This window comes from Gobius niger (assembly GCF_951799975.1).
Source record: "Gobius niger genome assembly, chromosome: 12".
NCBI classification, from domain to species: domain Eukaryota; kingdom Metazoa; phylum Chordata; class Actinopteri; order Gobiiformes; family Gobiidae; genus Gobius; species Gobius niger.
The window spans coordinates 1,666,927-1,685,630 of record NC_136863.1 but is presented as its reverse complement, the minus strand read 5'-3'; the positions used below and the strand labels follow the sequence as shown (position 1 = coordinate 1,685,630).

The following is an 18,704-nucleotide window of genomic DNA, read 5'->3' as shown; positions in this document are numbered from 1 at the left end:
GAGGTCGAGGGCGTTTCCTGAAGGAATCAGGCGTTTTATCCCTAAAATGGCCGCCATCGGAGTTTTTACAGATTACTCGAAAATACGTGAATGTGCCAAGGCAACACTTCAGGCATGGTTTTAATGAGGGAATGACTTAATAACATGATGTAAAGCTTGAAAAAGTCGATTTTGCATAATACCCCCCCTTTAAATACTGTTTCCGTGTCTTTTACAGAAAGCGAAACTTGAAGCGAAGCTGCACCAGACGACGTCGGCCGCCGCCGCCGCCGCCGCCTCCGGTCACCTCCATAACTCAGTGCCTTCCAACTCCACCTCGGCGCCGGGATTCTTCATCCACCCGTCCGACGTGATCCCGCCCACGCCCAAGACCACGCCCCTCTTCATGACCCCGCCCCTCACGCCGCCCAACGAGGCCGTGTCGGCCGCCTTCAGCGCGGAGCTCGCTCACCTGTTCCCGGGGTCCATGATGGACCCGGGCCCCGTCAACCTGGCCACGCACAAGAACGCCCACAAGAGCAAACAGGTCAGGTCGCCACGGTAACCTTTGCTACGTAACCGAGAGCTCGGTTTAGCTTTACAGGATGATCTTACTCGCCCTCAAACAGCCCAGTCCAGACGTCTTCTCTGTGTTTCTCCAGGGTCCGATGGGCAGTGGCCTCGCACTCGCCATCTCTCAGGCCTCGCACTTTCTGCAGCCGCCGCCGCATCAGTCCATCATCATCGAACGCATGCACTCAGGTACGCAATACTACTGCTACTACTGCTACTACTACTACTACTACTACTACTGCTGCTACTACTGCTACTACTACTACTACTACTACTACTACTAGTACTACTACTACTGCAACTAATACCGCTACTACTGCTTTTACTACTGCAACTAATACTGATACTACTACTACTACTACTGCAACTACTACTACTACTACTACTACTACTGCAACTAATACTGTGTTAATTTTGAAAACATATTTTCTTTTAGTTTTAGTCTTAGTCTTTTGACTAAAATGTAATGTAATTTTAGTCAAGATTTAGTCTAAAAAATCTTTTCAATTTTAGTCCAGTTTTAGTCGACTAAAATTGCAAGTAAATTTGGTCGCCTAAATTTAAGACTAATTTAGTCGACTTTGCATTGATAATATTCATTATAATCATATTTAATGTTGTTCCTCTGCTTCATGGAGCTGTTCCACATGAACAAAGCTCAGAGCTGATCCTTTGGCAGTGATTTTAAATGATCTGAGGCTCTTTCAGACGCTCAATAGAAGTTTGGATGATTTTAGTCTCTCCTTTTTATTTAGTCTTATTTTAGTCGACTAAAATATCACTTTGACTAAAATTAAGACTAAATATTTTAGTCGACGAAATTAACACTGAACTAATACTGCTACTACTACTACTGCTACTACTGCAACTGCAACTAATGCTTTATAACAGACGACACTCCCTAAATCAGAATCTGTGCTGGATTTAACCAGAGCTAAATGTTGTTAGTGCTGCGGCGTTTGCAGAGTTTACAAGATACAATGATGCTAATGTTGCTAATGTTGCTAATGTTGCTAATGATGCTAATGTTGCTAATGAAGCTAATGATGCTAATGTTGTTAATGATGCTAATGTTGCTAGTGTTGCTAATGTTGCTAGTGTTGCTGATGTTTTCTAATTTGTGCAATGGCTGCTCTTCGCTAACAGTATGCTATTCCTAGCAATTTATGCATTTATTTTTGCGCTGGCACTTTTTTCTATTAATTAATTCCATAAAGTTAAGTGTGTGGAAAATAGAAGTATCGAAATACCTCTGAATAAATACAACCCCAAAGTAAATGATGCTTAAATGACATTAAGGCCACAATTAACCCACCTCTAATGCCTGTCCTTCATTTTGTTTGTCCTGGTTTGTCTCTAGTCTTGCCATGTTTCACTTTGAGCTCCTTCATGTTCAGTAAACAAACCCCTGACGTCGTAGTAACAGATAAATGTTTGTTCAGGCGCGCGGCGGTTCGTGACGCTGGACTTCGGGCGCCCGGTGCTGCTCACCGACGCGCTCATCCCCGTGTGCTCCGACCTGGCCTCGCTCTCCATCGACGTGTGGACTCTGGGCGAGGAGGTGGACGGGCGCCGCCTGGTGGTCGCCACCGACATCAGCACCCACTCCCTGATCCTGCACGACCTGCTGCCGCCCCCTGTCTGCAGATTCATGAAGGTGCGACCTTTAACCTCTTAACCTCTTACCACCCGCCAAAACCAAGTCCATTCTCTCCTCTTTGCCATTGTCGTCACTGTGTATTTTTTGTTGGATTTTTGTCATTTTTTTGTTGGATTTTTGTCATTTTTTTTGTTGGATTTTTGTCACTTTTTGTTGTGACAAAAATGTTGGATTTTTGTCATTTTTTTTTGCTGGATTTTTGTCACTTTTTTGTTGGATTTTTGTCATTTTTTTAGCTGGATTTTTGTCATTTTTTTGCTGGATTATTGTCACTTTTTTGTTGGATTTTTGTCACTTTTTTGCTGAATTTTTTTCACGTTTTCTGCTGGATTTTTGTCATTTTTTTGTTGGATTTTTGTCACTTTTTTGTTGGATTTAAGTCACTTTTTTGCTGGATTATTGTCACTTTTTTGTTGGATTTTTGTCACTTTTTTGTTGGATTTTTGTCACTTTTTGTTGGATTTTTGTCACTTTTTTGCTGGATTTTTGTCATTTTTTTTGCTGGATTTTTGTCATTTTTTTGTTGGATTATTGTCACTTTTTTTGTTGGATTTTTGTCACTTTTTTGCTGGATTTTTGTCATTTTTTTTGCTGGATTTTTGTCATTTTTTTGTTGGATTTTTGTCACTTTTTTGCTGAATTTTTTTCACGTTTTCTGCTGGATTTTTGTCATTTTTTTGTTGGATTTTTGTCACTTTTTTGTTGGATTTAAGTCACTTTTTTGCTGGATTATTGTCACTTTTTTGTTGGATTTTTGTCACTTTTTTGTTGGATTTTTGTCACTTTTTGTTGGATTTTTGTCACTTTTTTGCTGGATTTTTGTCACTTTTTTGTTGGATTTAAGTCACTTTTTTGCTGGATTTTTGCCACTTTTTTGCTGGATTATTGTCACTTTTTTGTTGGATTTTTGTCACTTTTTTGCTGAATTTTTTTCACGTTTTCTGCTGGATTTTTGTCATTTTTTTGTTGGATTTTTGTCACTTTTTTGTTGGATTTAAGTCACTTTTTTGCTGGATTATTGTCACTTTTTTGTTGGATTTTTGTCACTTTTTTGTTGGATTTTTGTCACTTTTTGTTGGATTTTTGTCACTTTTTTGCTGGATTTTTGTCATTTTTTTTTGCTGGATTTTTGTCATTTTTTTGTTGGATTTTTGTCACTTTTTTGCTGGATTTTTGTCATTTTTTTTTGCTGGATTTTTGTCATTTTTTTGTTGGATTATTGTCACTTTTTTGCTGGATTTTTGTCTTTTTTGTGCTCTTTTATCACTTTTTTGTTGAGTTTTTGTCACTTTGGCGTTTGGTCACTTTTTAGCGCTTTTTTGTCTTTGTCGTCCTCATTTTCTTCTCGTTTTTTGTCGCTGTTTTGAAGAAGCTTTTAGATTTGAAGAATTTGGAGAACAGGTGGGAGTTAAGAGGTTAACTTCTTACCAGTGTGCAGTTCAAACTTCTGGACCGGAGCCTGCAGGCCAGTGTAGCGCTTCATTTGAAAGCTAAGACCTGCCTCTCTCCTCAGATCACGGTGATCGGTCGTTACGGCAGCACAAACGCCCGCGCTAAGATCCCGCTGGGCTTCTACTACGGCCACACGTACATCCTGCCGTGGGAGAGCGAGCTGAAGCTGCTGCAGGACCCGCTCAGAGACGGAGAGGGCGCCGGCCCCCAGCCCGACGTGGAGCAGCACCTCAGCATGATGGTGGCGCTGCAGGAGGACATCCAGTGCAGGTGAGCGGGAGCAAAGCACACTTCTCATAATCAGGGGTTAAAGTGGACCTTTGGGAGGAACCCTACATTATGCCCATATATGAAAGGCTCTGGGGCCTCCTCAGATATAGCCTGGCCCTGTTCCTTCTGTCTCCTCCTCAGATATAACCTGGCTCTGTTCCTTCTGTCTCCTCCTCAGATATAACCTGGCTCTGTTCCTTCTGTCTCCTCCTCAGATATAACCTGGCTCTGTTCCTTCTGTCTCCTCCTCAGATATAACCTGGCTCTGTTCCTTCTGTCTCCTCCTCAGATATAACCTGGCTCTGTTCCTTCTGTCTCCTCCTCAGATATAACCTGGCTCTGTTCCTTCTGTCTCCTCCTCAGATATAACCTGTTCCTTCTGTCTCCTCCTCAGATATAACCTGTTCCTTCTGTGTCCTCCTCAGATATAACCTGTTCCTTCTGTGTCCTCCTCAGACATAACCTGTTCCTTCTGTGTCCTCCTCAGACATAACCTGCCACATGTTCCTTCTGTGTCCTCCTCAGACATAACCTGCCACATGTTCCTTCTGTGTCCTCCTCAGATATAACCTGGTCTCTCACATGTTCCTTCTGTGTCCTCCTCAGATATAACCTGTTCCTTCTGTGTCCTCCTCAGATATAACCTGTTCCTTCTGTGTCCTCCTCAGATATAACCTGTTCCTTCTGTGTCCTCCTCAGATATAACCTGTTCCTTCTGTGTCCTCCTCAGATATAACCTGGCTCTGTTCCTTCTGTCTCCTCCTCAGATATAACCTGGCCTGTCACCGTTTGGAGACCCTGCTCCAGAACATCGACCTGCCGCCCCTGAACAGCGCCAACAACGCCCAGTACTTCCTCCGAAAGCCGGACAAAGTGGTGGAGGAGGACCAGCGCGTGTTCTCGGCCTATCAGGACTGCATCCAGCTGCAGCTCCAGCTGAACCTGTCCCATCACGCCGTGCAGCGCCTGCGCGTCTCCCTCGGCGCCTCCCGGAGGCTCCTGTCCGAGTGCGACAAACCCAACGCCCAAGACCTGGTCCACAACTCGTCCACGGAGCAGCTGAGGACCATCATCCGATACTTACTGGACACGCTGCTGAGCCTGCTGCACTCCAACAACGGTAACGCCGAGGCGAAGGGTCCGATACCGATGTGAAGGGTTGGCCGATAACCGATATATAGGCCGATATTTTAACCCCTCAACTCCCGCCTGAACCGAGAACATTTTCTCCAGTTTGGCTTTACCCGAATCCAAAAGCTTCTGGAAAAAAGCTGTGAAAATAGCAACAAAACTGAGACGAAAACAAAGATGGAAATGTGACAAAAAAGGGACGAAAAATTGATGAGAAAGTGGCAAAAATGTCACAAGAAGTTGACAAAAAACTGTCGAAAAAATGACAAAAAATTTACCATAAAAATGTGACAAAAAAATGACAAAAATTGGATAAAAAATGGACGAAAAAATGACAGAAATGTGACAAAAATGTGACAACAAAATTACAAAAATGTGACACAAATGTAATAAAAATGTGACAAAAAAATTACAAAAATGTGATAATAATTTGACCAAAAAATGACAAAAATGTGATAAAAATGACAAAAATTTGATAAAAAATTGACGAAAAAATGACAGAAATGTGACAAAAATGTAATAAAAATTTGACCAAAAAAAAAGACAAAAATTTGACAAAAATGTGATAAAAAAATTGACGAAAAAATGACAAAAATGTGTGAAGAGCGAAAAGTAAAGTAGCACAAAATGTAACAAAGTGCTGTAACTGTTACTGCAAAACAAGTGATAAGTATTGAAAGTATTGCGATGCTTGCCAAAGTATCGATACTTGGTTTTGTAGCAAAGTATTACAATCCGATGTTTTGTCCCAGCTCTAATAGAAATATATCTAATAGAGTTCGGCCGATCTGCACCAGCGACATTTGTGGCCACATTTTAAACATGTCTGGTCTATAATCCTGCGTGTGAAGCTTCTGATGGTGTGAGTGTTGAACAGCAGGGGGCGCTGAATGTCCCGGTTTAGTCGTTTCTTCAGAGGGAGCTCAGCAGCCAAAAAACACGTCTCAATCTCTTATGATTCTGAAATGATAAACACTGTGACCAGGTTTCACTGTGATGTTTCTTCTGACCCGCTTCATCCCACACTGTTTCTTCTCCTGATTCTAATCCTCCCTCTGCCCTGTGTCCAGGCCACTCGGTCCCGTCCGTCCTCCAGTCCACCTTCCACTCTGAGGCGTGTGAGGAGCTCTTTAAGCACCTGTGCATCAGCGGGACGCCGAAGATCCGCCTGCACGCCGGGCTGCTGCTGGTGCAGCTGTGCGGCGCCGAGCGCTGGTGGGGCCAGTTCCTCTCCAACGTCCTGCAGGAGCTCTACAACTCAGAGCAGCTGCTCATCTTCCCACAGGACAGGTAGGAACACGGCCGCAGGTCACGCCATGGGAAGAAGATGTTTCCAGGTGAAAGCTTGTACGTTTAGGGAGGAAAATAGTTCTGAAAAAGTCATTAAGCCTGCATTTAAGAAATGGTAAGATACAGTGGGGAAAGAAATGGCTCCTCCTTTCTCCTACTACTTTAACCTCTTAACTCCCACCTGAACGGATCACATTTTCTCTAGTTTGGCTTTACCCCAATCAAAAAGCTTCTTGGGAAAAAAGAACCAAAACAGCCACAAAAAATGAGAAGAAAACAAGGATGTAAATGCGACAAAAATGTGACAAAAATTCAACAAAAATGACAAAAATTCAACAAAAATGTGACAAAAATTCAACAAAAAAAAGAAAAAAATCAACAAAAATTCAGCAAAAATGTGACAAAAATTCAACAAAAATGTGACAAAAATTCAACAAAAATATGACAAAAATTCGACAAAAATTTGACAAAAATTCAACAAAAATGTGACAAAAATTCAACAAAAATATGACAAAAATTCAGCAAAAATGTGACAAAAATTCAACAAAAATGTGACAAAAATTCAACAAAAATATGACAAAAATTCAACAAAAATATGACAAAAATTCAGCAAAAATGTGACAAAAAACTGAAAAAAATTAACAAAAATGTGACAAAAATTCAACAAAAATGTGACAAATTCAACAAAAATTCAACAAAAAAATTACAAAAAATGAGACAAAAATGCAACAAAAATGTGACAAAAATTCTACAAAAATTCATCCATCCATTTTCTTCCGCTTTATCCGGGGCCGGGTCGCGGGGGCAGCAGTCTCAGCAGAGATGCCCAAACTTCCCTATCCACACACACCTCCTCCAGCTGTTCTGACCCCGAGGCGACACCAGGCCAGCTCGGAGACATAGTCCCACCACCGTGTCCTGGGTCTTCCACGAGGCCTGTCCCACTACAAAAATTCAACAAAAATGAAAAAAAAAAAAGAATAAAAAAAACATTAAAAAGGTGACACATCACAGCAACAACCCGAGGAAAAAGATCAGTTTTGTGGGTCTTAGCTTTCACCTGAGGTGTTACACAGGCCTGTATAATAGCCAAAGAGGACAGAAGGCATTTGGTTTAGGTGGTAAGAGGTTAAGGAGCTGTGGTGACGTCATTTGTGTGCCCTCATGCATGTGCCCTCACGTGTGTGCCCTCACGTTTGTGACGTCCTGTGTGTGACGTCCGGTGTGTGACGTCCTGTGTGTGACGTCCTGTGTGTGACGTCCTGTGTGTGACGTCCTGTGTGTGACGTCCTGTGTGTGACGTCCTGTGTGTGACGTCCTGTGTGTGACGTCCTGTGTGTGACGTCCTGTGTGTGACGTCCTGTGTGTGCCCTCACGTTTGTGACGTCCTGTGTGTGACGTCATCTGTGTGCCCTCAGGGTGTTCATGCTGCTGTCCTGCCTGGGCCAGCGCTCCCTCAGTAACAGCGGCGTGTTGGAGGGTCTGCTGAACCTGCTGGACTCGCTGCTGTCGCCGCTGCAGCAGCCGCCGCCGTCCGCCAGCGCCCACCGGAGGACGGAAGGTACGGCCGCGTCACAAAGCACACGCACATACACGGTGACGCTCATACATGCGTGTGTGTGTGCAGGCGTGCTGGACATCCCCATGATCAGCTGGGTGGTGATGCTGGTGTCCCGGCTCCTGGATTACGTGGCCAGTATCGAAGACGAGGCGTCGGGCGCCAAGAAGCACCTGGGGAAGGAGCGCGACCGCAGCTGCTCAGGTAAACACAGGACAAACAAACAAACACTACAGCTCATACAGGACAAGACTCATACTCAGGTAAAGACAGGACAATCAAGCACTATACAGTATACAAACAAAGAAACAATTACAGTATTGTTTCTTATAGTAAGACAGAAGGTTTAGTTTACCTGCTTGACTAGTTTCGATCACTTCCTGTGATCTTCCTCAGAAGCGCCCCCTGGTGGTGCCGTGTCGTAGCAGCTTACATGGATTTTCCAGTCAGTAGGGAGAGCTTACGCCCCCTACTGACTGGCGCCTTCTCCAGGACGGCATCCCAGGTGTGGGATAAGGTGTAGCCTAAGGCTACAATCCGGTGTGGCTTGTTCATTAACTTGCACTGTCCCTACCAAATAATACATAAATAAATAGCTCCCTCGTCCCGGTTCATAGATGTTGATGCACGTTTCCTGATCTCGATGGCTTCTCTGATCCAGCGAAATCCATGTAAGCTGCCTACGACACGGCACCTCCACCACCAGGTGTTGCTTCTGAGGAAGATCACAGGAAGTGATCGAAACTAGTCAAGCATGTAAACTAAACCTTCTGTCTTACTATAAGAAACAAACTGTAATAGGCTTAACCTAAGAAGACAGTATGAACTTTCTACAAAGAAAGAAAGAAAGAAACAAACAAACAAGCACTATACAGTATAGAAACAAACACTTCATACAGAGAAATGAGTAAACCGCACATTTATGAGTAAAAAAGACGATCAAGTTCACGATTCAGTTAGAAATCCAGCTGATCCACGGCTGCTCCTCCACATGGTCCAAACAGTGATGATAGTTTTTCCTCTTCGAAGGTAAACTCTTCATCCTCGTGTGAGTCCTGGTCTCTGAGGCTCCTCACGGGTTTCTGTTTTGACGAGTTAGCGCGACTTTGTAGCTGATTTTACAGTAAAACCTCCTGGTCCTCTTGGTGCCGCATGTGTCCTCTGTGCTTCCTGTTTGTTTGGGCCGAGTGTTTCCCTGGGATTGCCCTGACAGTCTCTGATTCCCTAACCCGTTCTCCTGGTGCGGCCGCAGGGATGCAGTGGAGCTTCATCAACAACAGCCTCCAGTCCCAGAGCTCCAGCCGCTCGTCCAAAGGCAGCAGCAGCCTGGACCGCCTGTACTCCCGGAAGATCCGCAAGCAGCTGGTGCACCACAAGCAGGTAAACGTACGCGGCGGGGAGACGGCGGGCGGTGGTCACGTGGTGCGTTGTTATATCGTTATATCGGTTCTGTGCAGCAGCTGAACTTGCTGAAGGCCAAGCAGAAAGCGCTGGTGGAGCAGATCGAGAAGGAGAAGATCCAGAGCAACAAGGGCTCCTCGTACAAGCTGCTGGTGGAACAGGCCAAGCTGAAGCAGGCCACGTCCAAGGTGAGGCGCGCTTTACTGGGGTTCATCGGGGGGTCAGGTCCGCTTCTGAACCTCATTGAGGTGACGCCTCCGAGCTTTCGTCACCAGCCGAGTAACCAACCACTGCTCCTCAGCAGAACCCCCTCCCCACTGATGCCACTGACAGGGTGTGGAGGGGGCGTGTCCGAAAGGCTCAGAGGTTCTTAACCCCTTAACTCCCACCTGAACCGAGCACATTTTCTCCAGCTTTACCCCAATCCAAAAGCTTCTGGAAAATAGCGATAGAACTGAGACGAAAACAAGGATGGAAATGTGAAAAAAGTTAGAAAAAATTGACGAAAAAGTGCCAATAAATGTACAAAAAATGTACAAAAAAACAACAAAAATTTGACAAAAAATGGATGAAAAAGTGCCAAAAAATTAACCAAAAAAATTACAAAAAAACGACAAAAAAGTGAGAAAAAATGGACGAAAAAGTGAGAAAAAATTGACGAAAAAATTGATAAGAATTTGATCCCAAAAAAAAAATCAAAAAATTTGACGAAAAAGTGACGAAAAAGTGACAAAAAAGTCACGAAAATTTGACAAAAATGAGACGACTGCCCAACAAAAAAAGTGCTGAAAAAAAATCTGATGACGTTTGGAAAAAGATCAGTTTAGTTTTGTAGGTCTTAGCTTTCAAATGAGGTGTTACACTGGCCTACAGGATTTGGGTAAAGCTGAACTGGAGAAAATGCTCTCGGTTCAGGCGGGAGTTAAGAGGTTAAAGAGACAGAGGCCTATTTCAAGACATTCACTACAGCCATTTTGAAAGACATTTTATACAAGGCAGTTATTCTAATTTACTGCATTTACAGACCAACAGAAGGTTTGTCATCATTGTAGTGTGATATAGACTGGTGCTATGAGACTGAAAAAAGCAGAACACCCCCTCTTTAAACAGTATCGGATCAGTATCGGCCTGCATGAAAATATCGGATCGGAAGCTCAAAAAAGCCGGTTTACTGGTTTACTAAAGTATAGGGATGGGATAATGGTTCCTGGCGCTGACTTAAGCCCCGCCTCTTGCACCCGCAGCACTTTAAGGACCTGATCCGCCTGCGGCGCACGGCGGAGTGGCCTCGCTCCTCGCTGGACGCGGAGACGTCGTCGGCGAAGGAGTCGACGGACGTGGAGCCGCTGCCCTTCACTCTGTCTCACGAGCGCTGCATCTCCGTCGTCCAGAAGCTGGCGCTGTTCCTGCTGTCCATGGACTTCACCTGCCACGCCGACCTGCTGCTGTTCGTCTGCAAGGTACGAGTGGCCCGAGAGTGGCCTTCACCGCCACGTCACACACCTCTGACGCTGAAGTTACCATGTGACACTGAACCATGTGACCGCAGGTGCTGGCAAGGATCGCCAACGCCACGCGGCCGACCATCCACCTGTGCGAGGTGGTGTCGGAGCAGCAGCTGGAGCGCCTCCTGCTGCTGCTGGTGGGAACGGACTTCAACAGAGGAGACATCTCCTGGGGAGGAGCCTGGGCCCAGTACAGCCTGACCTGCATGCTCCAGGACATCCTGGGAGGTAACGCCGGGGTCAGGGCCGGGTCAGGGCCGGGTCAGGACCGGGGTCAGGAAAGGGTCAGACCCGGGGCAGGCCCAGTTCAGGCCCAGTTTAGGCACAGTTTAGGCACAGTTTAGATCCAGTTTAGGCCCAGTTTAGATCCAGTTTACGCCCAGTTTAGGCACAGTTCCAGACCTAGTTTAGGGCCCAGTTTAGGCACAGTTTAGGCACAGTTTAGGCACAGTTTAGGCACAGTTTAGGCACAGTTTAGGCACGGTTCCAGACCTAGTTTAGGGCCCAGTTCAGGCCCAGTTTAGGCACAGTTCCAGACCTAGTTTAGGCCCAGTTTAGGCACAGTTCCAGACCTAGTTTAGGGCCCAGTTTAGGCACAGTTTAGGCACAGTTTAGGCACAGTTTAGGCACAGTTTAGGCACAGTTTAGGCACGGTTCCAGACCTAGTTTAGGGCCCAGTTCAGGCCCAGTTCAGGCACAGTTCAGGCACAGTTTAGGCCCAGTTTAGGCCCAGTTTAGGCCCAGTTTAGGGCCCAGTTCAGGCTCAGTTTAGGCCCAGTTCAGTCTACTTTACTTCAGTTTTTTTCTAATTTACAGCTAATGTAGAACTGATTTCAGTCCTCATTTACTCTCAATTTACGCTTAATTTTAGTCCTAGTCCTGGTATTTTCCTAAGTGCAACACAATTAATGCAATGTCAGTGAAACATTTTAATAATTTAAATGTAACTCTCCCCTTCCTCTCCCTCCTCTCTCCCTCCTCCCCCTCCTCCTCTCCCTCCTCCCCCTCTCCCTCAGGCGAGCTGCTGTCCCCCGGCTCCCTGGACGTGATGGAGGACGTGGCGGTCCCGGACGAAGCCGCCTCCTCCTCCTCGTCCGTAGGGGGCAGTGTGGACTGTGACGAGCCCCTGCCCCCCTCGGCGCCGGTGCCTCTGGTGGAGAGCATCGACGAGGGCCTGGTGCCCGATATCATCGCAGGTACTGCCAACAACGCGGCGGTTTTCCAAAGTGCGTATGACCCACACCACACGTTTCACCACAGTCAGGCTTTAGGACGTTATCATAGGTTCAAATGTTTGAGCTTCCAGTCCAGAGCCGGACACGGTTTCCTCCGGTTTCCCCTCCCACGAAAAAACATGTACAATAGCTCAACCTCTTAACCCCCAAGTTTGGCTTCACCCAAATCTAAGCATTTCTTGACTGAAAGCTGTTTATCCTGAGCTGTTTCTGAGAGCTGAACTTCAACATTGTGAGATCGTTTCACTGGCCCATAGATGAGATCAACAAAACTGACTTGCGTTGCCGCCGTCGTGTTGTTGTTTCTCTTTTGACTTTTTTTTCTCCATTGCCTTTTTTGGTCAAATTTTTGCCACTTTTTCCGTCGCTTTTTAAAGAATTTTTTTTGTCGTATTTTTGTCGTGTTTTTGTTGCTTTCATGTCCTTTTTTGAATAATTTTAATGTGTTTTTGTCCAATTTTTGCCACTTTTTCCATCGCTTTTTTAAAGAATTTTTCGTCATGTTTTTGTCGTATTTTGAAGAATTTTAAAATGTTTTTTGAAGAATTTTTTGGTCATTTTTTTGTAGTTTTTTGTTCATGTTTTGAAGAAATTTTTAATGTTTTTTTTGTCATTTTTTGGTCACGTTTTTATCATTTTTGTGTGACTTTTTTTGTCATTTTTTTTGTCCTTTTATGTCATGTTTTTGAGGCTTTTTTTGGTCTTTTTTGCCACTTTTTCCGTCGCTTTTTTAATGAATTTTTCGTCATGTTTTTGTCGTTTTTTGTTTATTTTTTGAAGAAATGTTTAATGTTTTTTTGTCATTTTTTTGTACATTGTTGTTGCTATTCTGGTCATTTTTTGTCACGTTTTTGATGCTTTTATGTCATGTTTTTATCCCGCGTGGCCCCGCCTCTTCGATAATACCCCCGTGGCCCCGCCTCTTCGATAATACCCGCGTGGCCCCGCCTCTTCGATAATACCCACGTGGCCCCGCCTCTTCGATAATACCCACGTGGCCCCGCCTCTTCGATAATACCCACGTGGCCCCGCCTCTTCGATAATACCCACGTGGCCCCGCCTCTTCGATTATATCAACGTGGTCCCGCCTCTTCGATTATATCAACGTGGCCCCGCCTCTTCGATAATACCCACGTGGCCCCGCCTCTTCGATAATGTGTCCCCGCCTCTTCGATAATATCTCTCGTGGCCCCGCCTCTTCGATAATACCCCACGTGGCCCCGCCTCTTCGATAATACCCACGTGGCCCCGCCTCTTCGATAACACCCACGTGGCCCCGCCTCTTCGATAACGTGGCCCCGCCTCTTCGATAATATCCCACGTGGCCCCGCCCCTTCGATAATACCCACGTGGCCCCGCCCCTTCGATAATACCCACGTGGCCCCGCCTCTTCGATAACACCCACATGGCCCCGCCTCTTCGATAATACCCGCGTGGCCCCGCCTCTTCGATAATACCCACGTGGCCCCGCCTCTTCGATAATACCCACGCGGCCCCGCCTCTTCGATTATACCCGCGTGGCCCCGCCTCTTCGATAATACCCACGTGGCCCCGCCTCTTCGATAATACCCACGCGGCCCCGCCTCTTCGATTATACCCGCGTGGCCCCGCCTCTTCGATAATACCCGCGTGGCCCCGCCTCTTCGATAACGCCCACGTGGCCCCGCCTCTTCGATAATGCCCACGTGGCCCCGCCTCTTCGATAATATCCCTCGTGGCCCCGCCTCTTCGATAATATCCCTCGTGGCCCCGCCTCTTCGATAATACCCCACGTGGCCCCGCCTCTTCGATAATATCCCACGTGGCCCCGCCTCTTCGATAATATCCCACGTGGCCCCGCCTCTTGGATAACGGGGCCCCGCCTCTTCGATCACAGGCCCCGCCCCCTCCGGCTCTGGCCTGGAAGCCTCTGTACCCGTGTCAGGCTCAGTACATGCACATGTTTTGCTGCTTGTGGCTCTGGTGCCATAGTGAAGCTGTTCTGTCCCAAAGGCGCTCCTCCTCTGGCCTCTTTGGACAAAGATAAAGAGATAGACTTTGACTTGCTACAGGACCTGATGGATGTTGATATTGATCCTTTAGATATTGATTTGGAAAAAGATCCACTCGCCGCCAAAGTCTTCAAGGTAAGAACCGCATTTTCTCATTCCTGCAGAAACGTTTAATACATGAAGTGAAACCAGTTCTTTTGCAGGTGTTGCTTTAATGAAGTTTTTTCAGTTTTACACAGTTTAACCTTCACCTAATATGTCCTTTATTCCACTGATTTATTATAAACTCTGTGATAGACTCTGTCACAGACCTGCTGGAAAACCCGTCTGCAAGTTCAGGACATTTACAAATACTTTATAATTAGAAGCTCATTAGTGAAGAGCGACGCCACATACGGATACTGCTCATTTATTTAACCCCTTAACTCCCACCTGAACCAAGCACAGTTTCTCCAGTTTGGCTTTACCCCAATCCAAAAGCTTCTGGATAAAAGGTGTGAAAATAGCGACAGAACTGAGACGAAAACAATGATGGAAATGTGACAAAAAAGTGAGGAAAAATTGACAAAAAAGTCACGAAAATTGATGAAAAAGTGGCAAAAATGTCACAAGAAAATGACAAAAAATGTACGTAAAATGACAAAAAAAATTACAAAAATGTGACAAAAAATGTCAAAAATGTGACAAGAAATTGACAAAAAATGGATGAAAAAATGTCAAAAATTTGACAAAAAAAAATGACAAAAAATAACAAAAAAGACCAAAAAAATACGCAAAAAGTGACAAAAAAGTGACAAAAATGTGGCAAAAATGTCACAAGAAATTGACAAAAAATTGCCGAACAAATTACAAAAATGTGACAAAAAATTGATGAAAAAGTGGCAAAAATGTCACACAAAAATTACCAAAAATGTGATTTGAAAAAAATGACGAAAAAATGACAAAAATGTGTCAAAAAATGACAAAAAAGTTACAAAAATGAGTTGAATACCCAACAAAAAAATGATAGAAAAAAAAATGTGATGACGTGAGGAAAAAGATCCTCTCGGTTCAGGCGGGAGTTAAGAGGTTAACAGATGCTAAGAACACATTTAAATGATTAGCCTTTGCTAAGCGCTAATCAACGATAAAAGCTCATTTATATTTGACGTCATAATCCCCACTTTCCCAAATAAAAACCACATGACGTCACATCTCCCAGTGCACATGAACGCACCTTTAACTGCTGCCACGCCTTCTTTTTATATAGCATTGCCTCTTCATTATGCTGTATAACGTTCCTTAATGTGGCCCTTTTGGAATAAGATGAAAACCTTCAGATCAACCCATGGGTTTCTGTCCTTGTCCTGGATTGTTTCAAATGATATACTGTTGTTTTTATTACTCTGACGTTACAAAGAGACGGTTTGTTCTTTCCGACCTGAATGTTTCTCTGCTCTAACTGGCCGGTTGGCGTGAGGTAGGTTTATCCGGCGCTGCCACAGACGGTGGGTGACAGTAAAGATCTGTGACTTTCTAACTGAAGGAAACCCCCCCCCCCCCCCCGGCCTCGTCCTCACCCGTTTCCGTTTCCTCCTGCAGCCGATCAGCAGCACCTGGTACGATTACTGGGGCGCGGATTACGCCTCGTACGGATACAACCCGTACATCGGCGGCGTCGGCATCCCGGTGTCCAAGCCTCCCGTGGCGGCCGAGAAGCAGAGCAACCAGAGCCTGTCCGTGTCCGTGTCTCAAGGTAACCGCCGCACAGTCGGGGCAGCACAGTTCCCCCACGGCTAAAGTCTAGTAAAAAACAAACAAACACCAACAATTAAACGGCCTTGTGCACATACAGGCCGCACTGGAATATAAGCCGCAGGTTTCCATAGTGCGATGCATCCGCTCAGAGATGAGGGGGAAGAGACGCCTCGTCCCGGAGGAGGGTGCACTCGTGGGCAGAGGGAGGGCGGCAGTGTGGGAGTGTAGGGATGTGACGTGTGACCCGTCTCCAGCTCAGACGCTCCCCAGGCGAGCAATGCCCTCCCACATTAGGCTAAAGTGAGCCTTCATAATTGTAAAAGTTAAAGGAATAGGCCACCGTTTTTACATACTGAGATATGCTCTTACCTCACTTTAGTCGAGTTAATATATCCCCGTCTGGTCTTTGTCCGTGCGCTCACACATACGCAGCCTCTCCCACATGTCACATAGCTCCAAAAAAGCTCACGATGGAAGCTACCAAGCTCTTCCACGTGTTCCCTATTTAAATAAAGTTACGTGAAGTGTTTTCATGCGAAGTATATTTACACAGAAATGTAACATGTGGATTTTATAAGCAGATAAAAAGGGGGACTATATTGTGAGGCGTAATGATACGAGGAGCAAAACGTCCGCGCAGTAACTCCTAAAGACTTCCCCGCTCACTTCCGTCAATAACCTTTAACCTCTCAGTATGTAAAAACGGTGGCCTATTCCTTTAAGGCCTCTTCATTCTCCACAAGACGCGAGAACTTTGTTCTTGAGGCAAAAAGAACGAGAACAACGTTCGTCTGGGCTCTGACATTTCATTCTCCACAAGACGTGTTTCTGCCGAACGGCCACGCCCCCCTTTTCCACAGCCAAAACAAACAAGGAATGAGCGAAATAAAACGAGCCATTTGAGTTCGAACTCTTATAAAATATATCAGTCAGATATTGCAAACATTTTGAAGATTGACTTCATGTTTAGCCACATCTCCCGCTGGTTTATTACGTTAGAAAACGTTAAAGCAGAACTAAGTAACGTGTTTACCTTAATAAATCCTCCCCGTAGTCTCTGTGGGGGTGATACAAGTGTTTATGGGATGATTGGAGGGTCTTTCATCGCCCCCTGGTGTCTCTGGACAGAAAACCATGTTTGCAACTTGTCTGCCACAGGTCCGGAGTCACCAATACACACTAATGTAATCAGGAAGAAGAAGCTAGCATGCTAACGGGCAAAGCTAACTGTGGGCTAACGTCACTTTAAACAGTATTTACAGCCAAGTTTGAGTGAAAAAAAATATTTCCATTGTGTAATTGGATGCACAGTAACCCTCTGTCCCTTCGCCTTTCCTGTCAGCGTAGTATTTACTCTCCAAGACAATTAATAAGTTAAAAAATCGTAACTTGCTACTACACCTGCAGTTGCGCTTATGGCCTCTAGGGGGAAGACTTACTTAGTACTGCTTTAACTGTAAAAGTTTACCTCCGTGTCACTCGGTAAAACCATGTTGTTTGAGTCTGTGTAGCTCAGTGCAGGTTTGTCCATCCAAGAACCTTCACTGAACATGTTGGTGACGTTTCCCGGTGTTTGATGAAAGGTGTAAAAGCCTGGTGTCCCTCTGTCCACGAGCCTGAACCGCTCTTTTCTTTATCACTCGCCTCTTTCACGCAGGTAACACCAGGCTCTTCTGGTTCCTCCTCCGTCCTGCCGAACAGGAGCAGCGAGAACAAAATGACGTCATTTTGTTCTCGCTGCTCTGGGTGCGAGGACAAAGTTCTCGCGTCTTGTGGAGGATGAATTAGGCCTTTACTCATCTAAGCCAAGAGCAGCGCTGATTAGAAGTTCAGCCAGTTTCCTGCTGGAGACGCCTCTAGTGTTGGCAGATATATATTGGCTGCAGGGTTCAAAATGTGGGGAAAAGGTAGCGGCTTATAGGAAGTTACGGTACTTCCCCCTGGAGCTTTTGCACATGTTCCATTTTAGTGCTTTGTTTTCAAAAGTCTTGCTCGGGGCAGCCATGTTGTTGCACATGGTTTGTTCTGATCCGCCGGGTGGACGTTGATGTTTGTGACCCCCGTGTGTCTGTGCAGCTCTGGACGCTCGTCTGGAGGTGGGTTTGGAGCAACAGGCCGAGCTGATGCTGAAGATGATGGCCACCCTGCAGGCCGACTCCATCCTGCAGGCCCTGACCACCAACTCCACCAACGGTACGTCACACATCACCGTCACCAGGCTCAACTTTCAGTACATGTGCCACTCATACATACTTCAGAAACATCAGGCAAATACTCAATACTGCACCATAAACCACACAACAAATCATTCATCCATTGTTTAGCACAGTGGTTCTCAACCTTTTAGAGCCGCGACCCCCATTATAACAGGTAATTAGGATCGTGACCCCCACCCGGGTCAGACCATGGGAAAAACAGGGACATTAACCCCTTAACTCCCACCTGAACCGAGCACATTTTCTCCAGTTTGGCTTTACCCCAATCCAAAAGCTTCTGGAAAAAAGCTGTGAAAATAGCAACGAAACTGAGACGAAAACAATGATGGAAATGTGACAAAAAAGTGAGAAAAAATTTATGAAAAAGTGGCAAAAATGTCACAAGAAAATGACAAAAAAATTGACCAAAAAATGACAAAAAAATGACAAAAATTTGATTAAAAAAATGACGAAAAAATGAAAAAAAATGTGCCAAAAAAAAATGACCAAAATGTGACACAAAAATTACAAAAATGTGACAAAAAATGACAAAAAAATGATGAAAAAGTTACATAAATGAGTTGAATACCCAACAAAAAAAATGATGAAAAAGTTACAAAAATGAGTTGAATACCCAACAAAAAAAATGATGAAAAACAAATGTGATGACGTGAGGATAAAGATCCTCTCGGTTCAGGCGGGAGTTAAGAGGTTAAACTATACAACT

The 18,704-nt window shown here is 45.1% G+C and overlaps 1 protein-coding gene across 1 annotated transcript in view; it reads left to right on the top strand.

Moving 5' to 3' along the window:
- Positions 1-18,704, top strand: part of LOC306971973 (dual E2 ubiquitin-conjugating enzyme/E3 ubiquitin-protein ligase BIRC6-like) — a gene marked incomplete at its 3' end in the record, with an annotated part of 107,750 nt that overhangs the window by 43,098 nt on the left and 45,948 nt on the right. Inside the window, 15 exon segments of the mRNA XM_079568416.1 lie at positions 218-526; positions 642-741; positions 1,995-2,209; positions 3,726-3,934; positions 4,702-5,054; positions 6,136-6,355; positions 7,774-8,117; positions 9,166-9,293; positions 9,371-9,502; positions 10,559-10,774; positions 10,864-11,047; positions 11,836-12,045; positions 14,047-14,180; positions 15,627-15,780; positions 17,859-17,975. Coding sequence (XP_079424542.1) covers positions 218-526; positions 642-741; positions 1,995-2,209; positions 3,726-3,934; positions 4,702-5,054; positions 6,136-6,355; positions 7,774-8,117; positions 9,166-9,293; positions 9,371-9,502; positions 10,559-10,774; positions 10,864-11,047; positions 11,836-12,045; positions 14,047-14,180; positions 15,627-15,780; positions 17,859-17,975 — 3,025 coding nt within the window.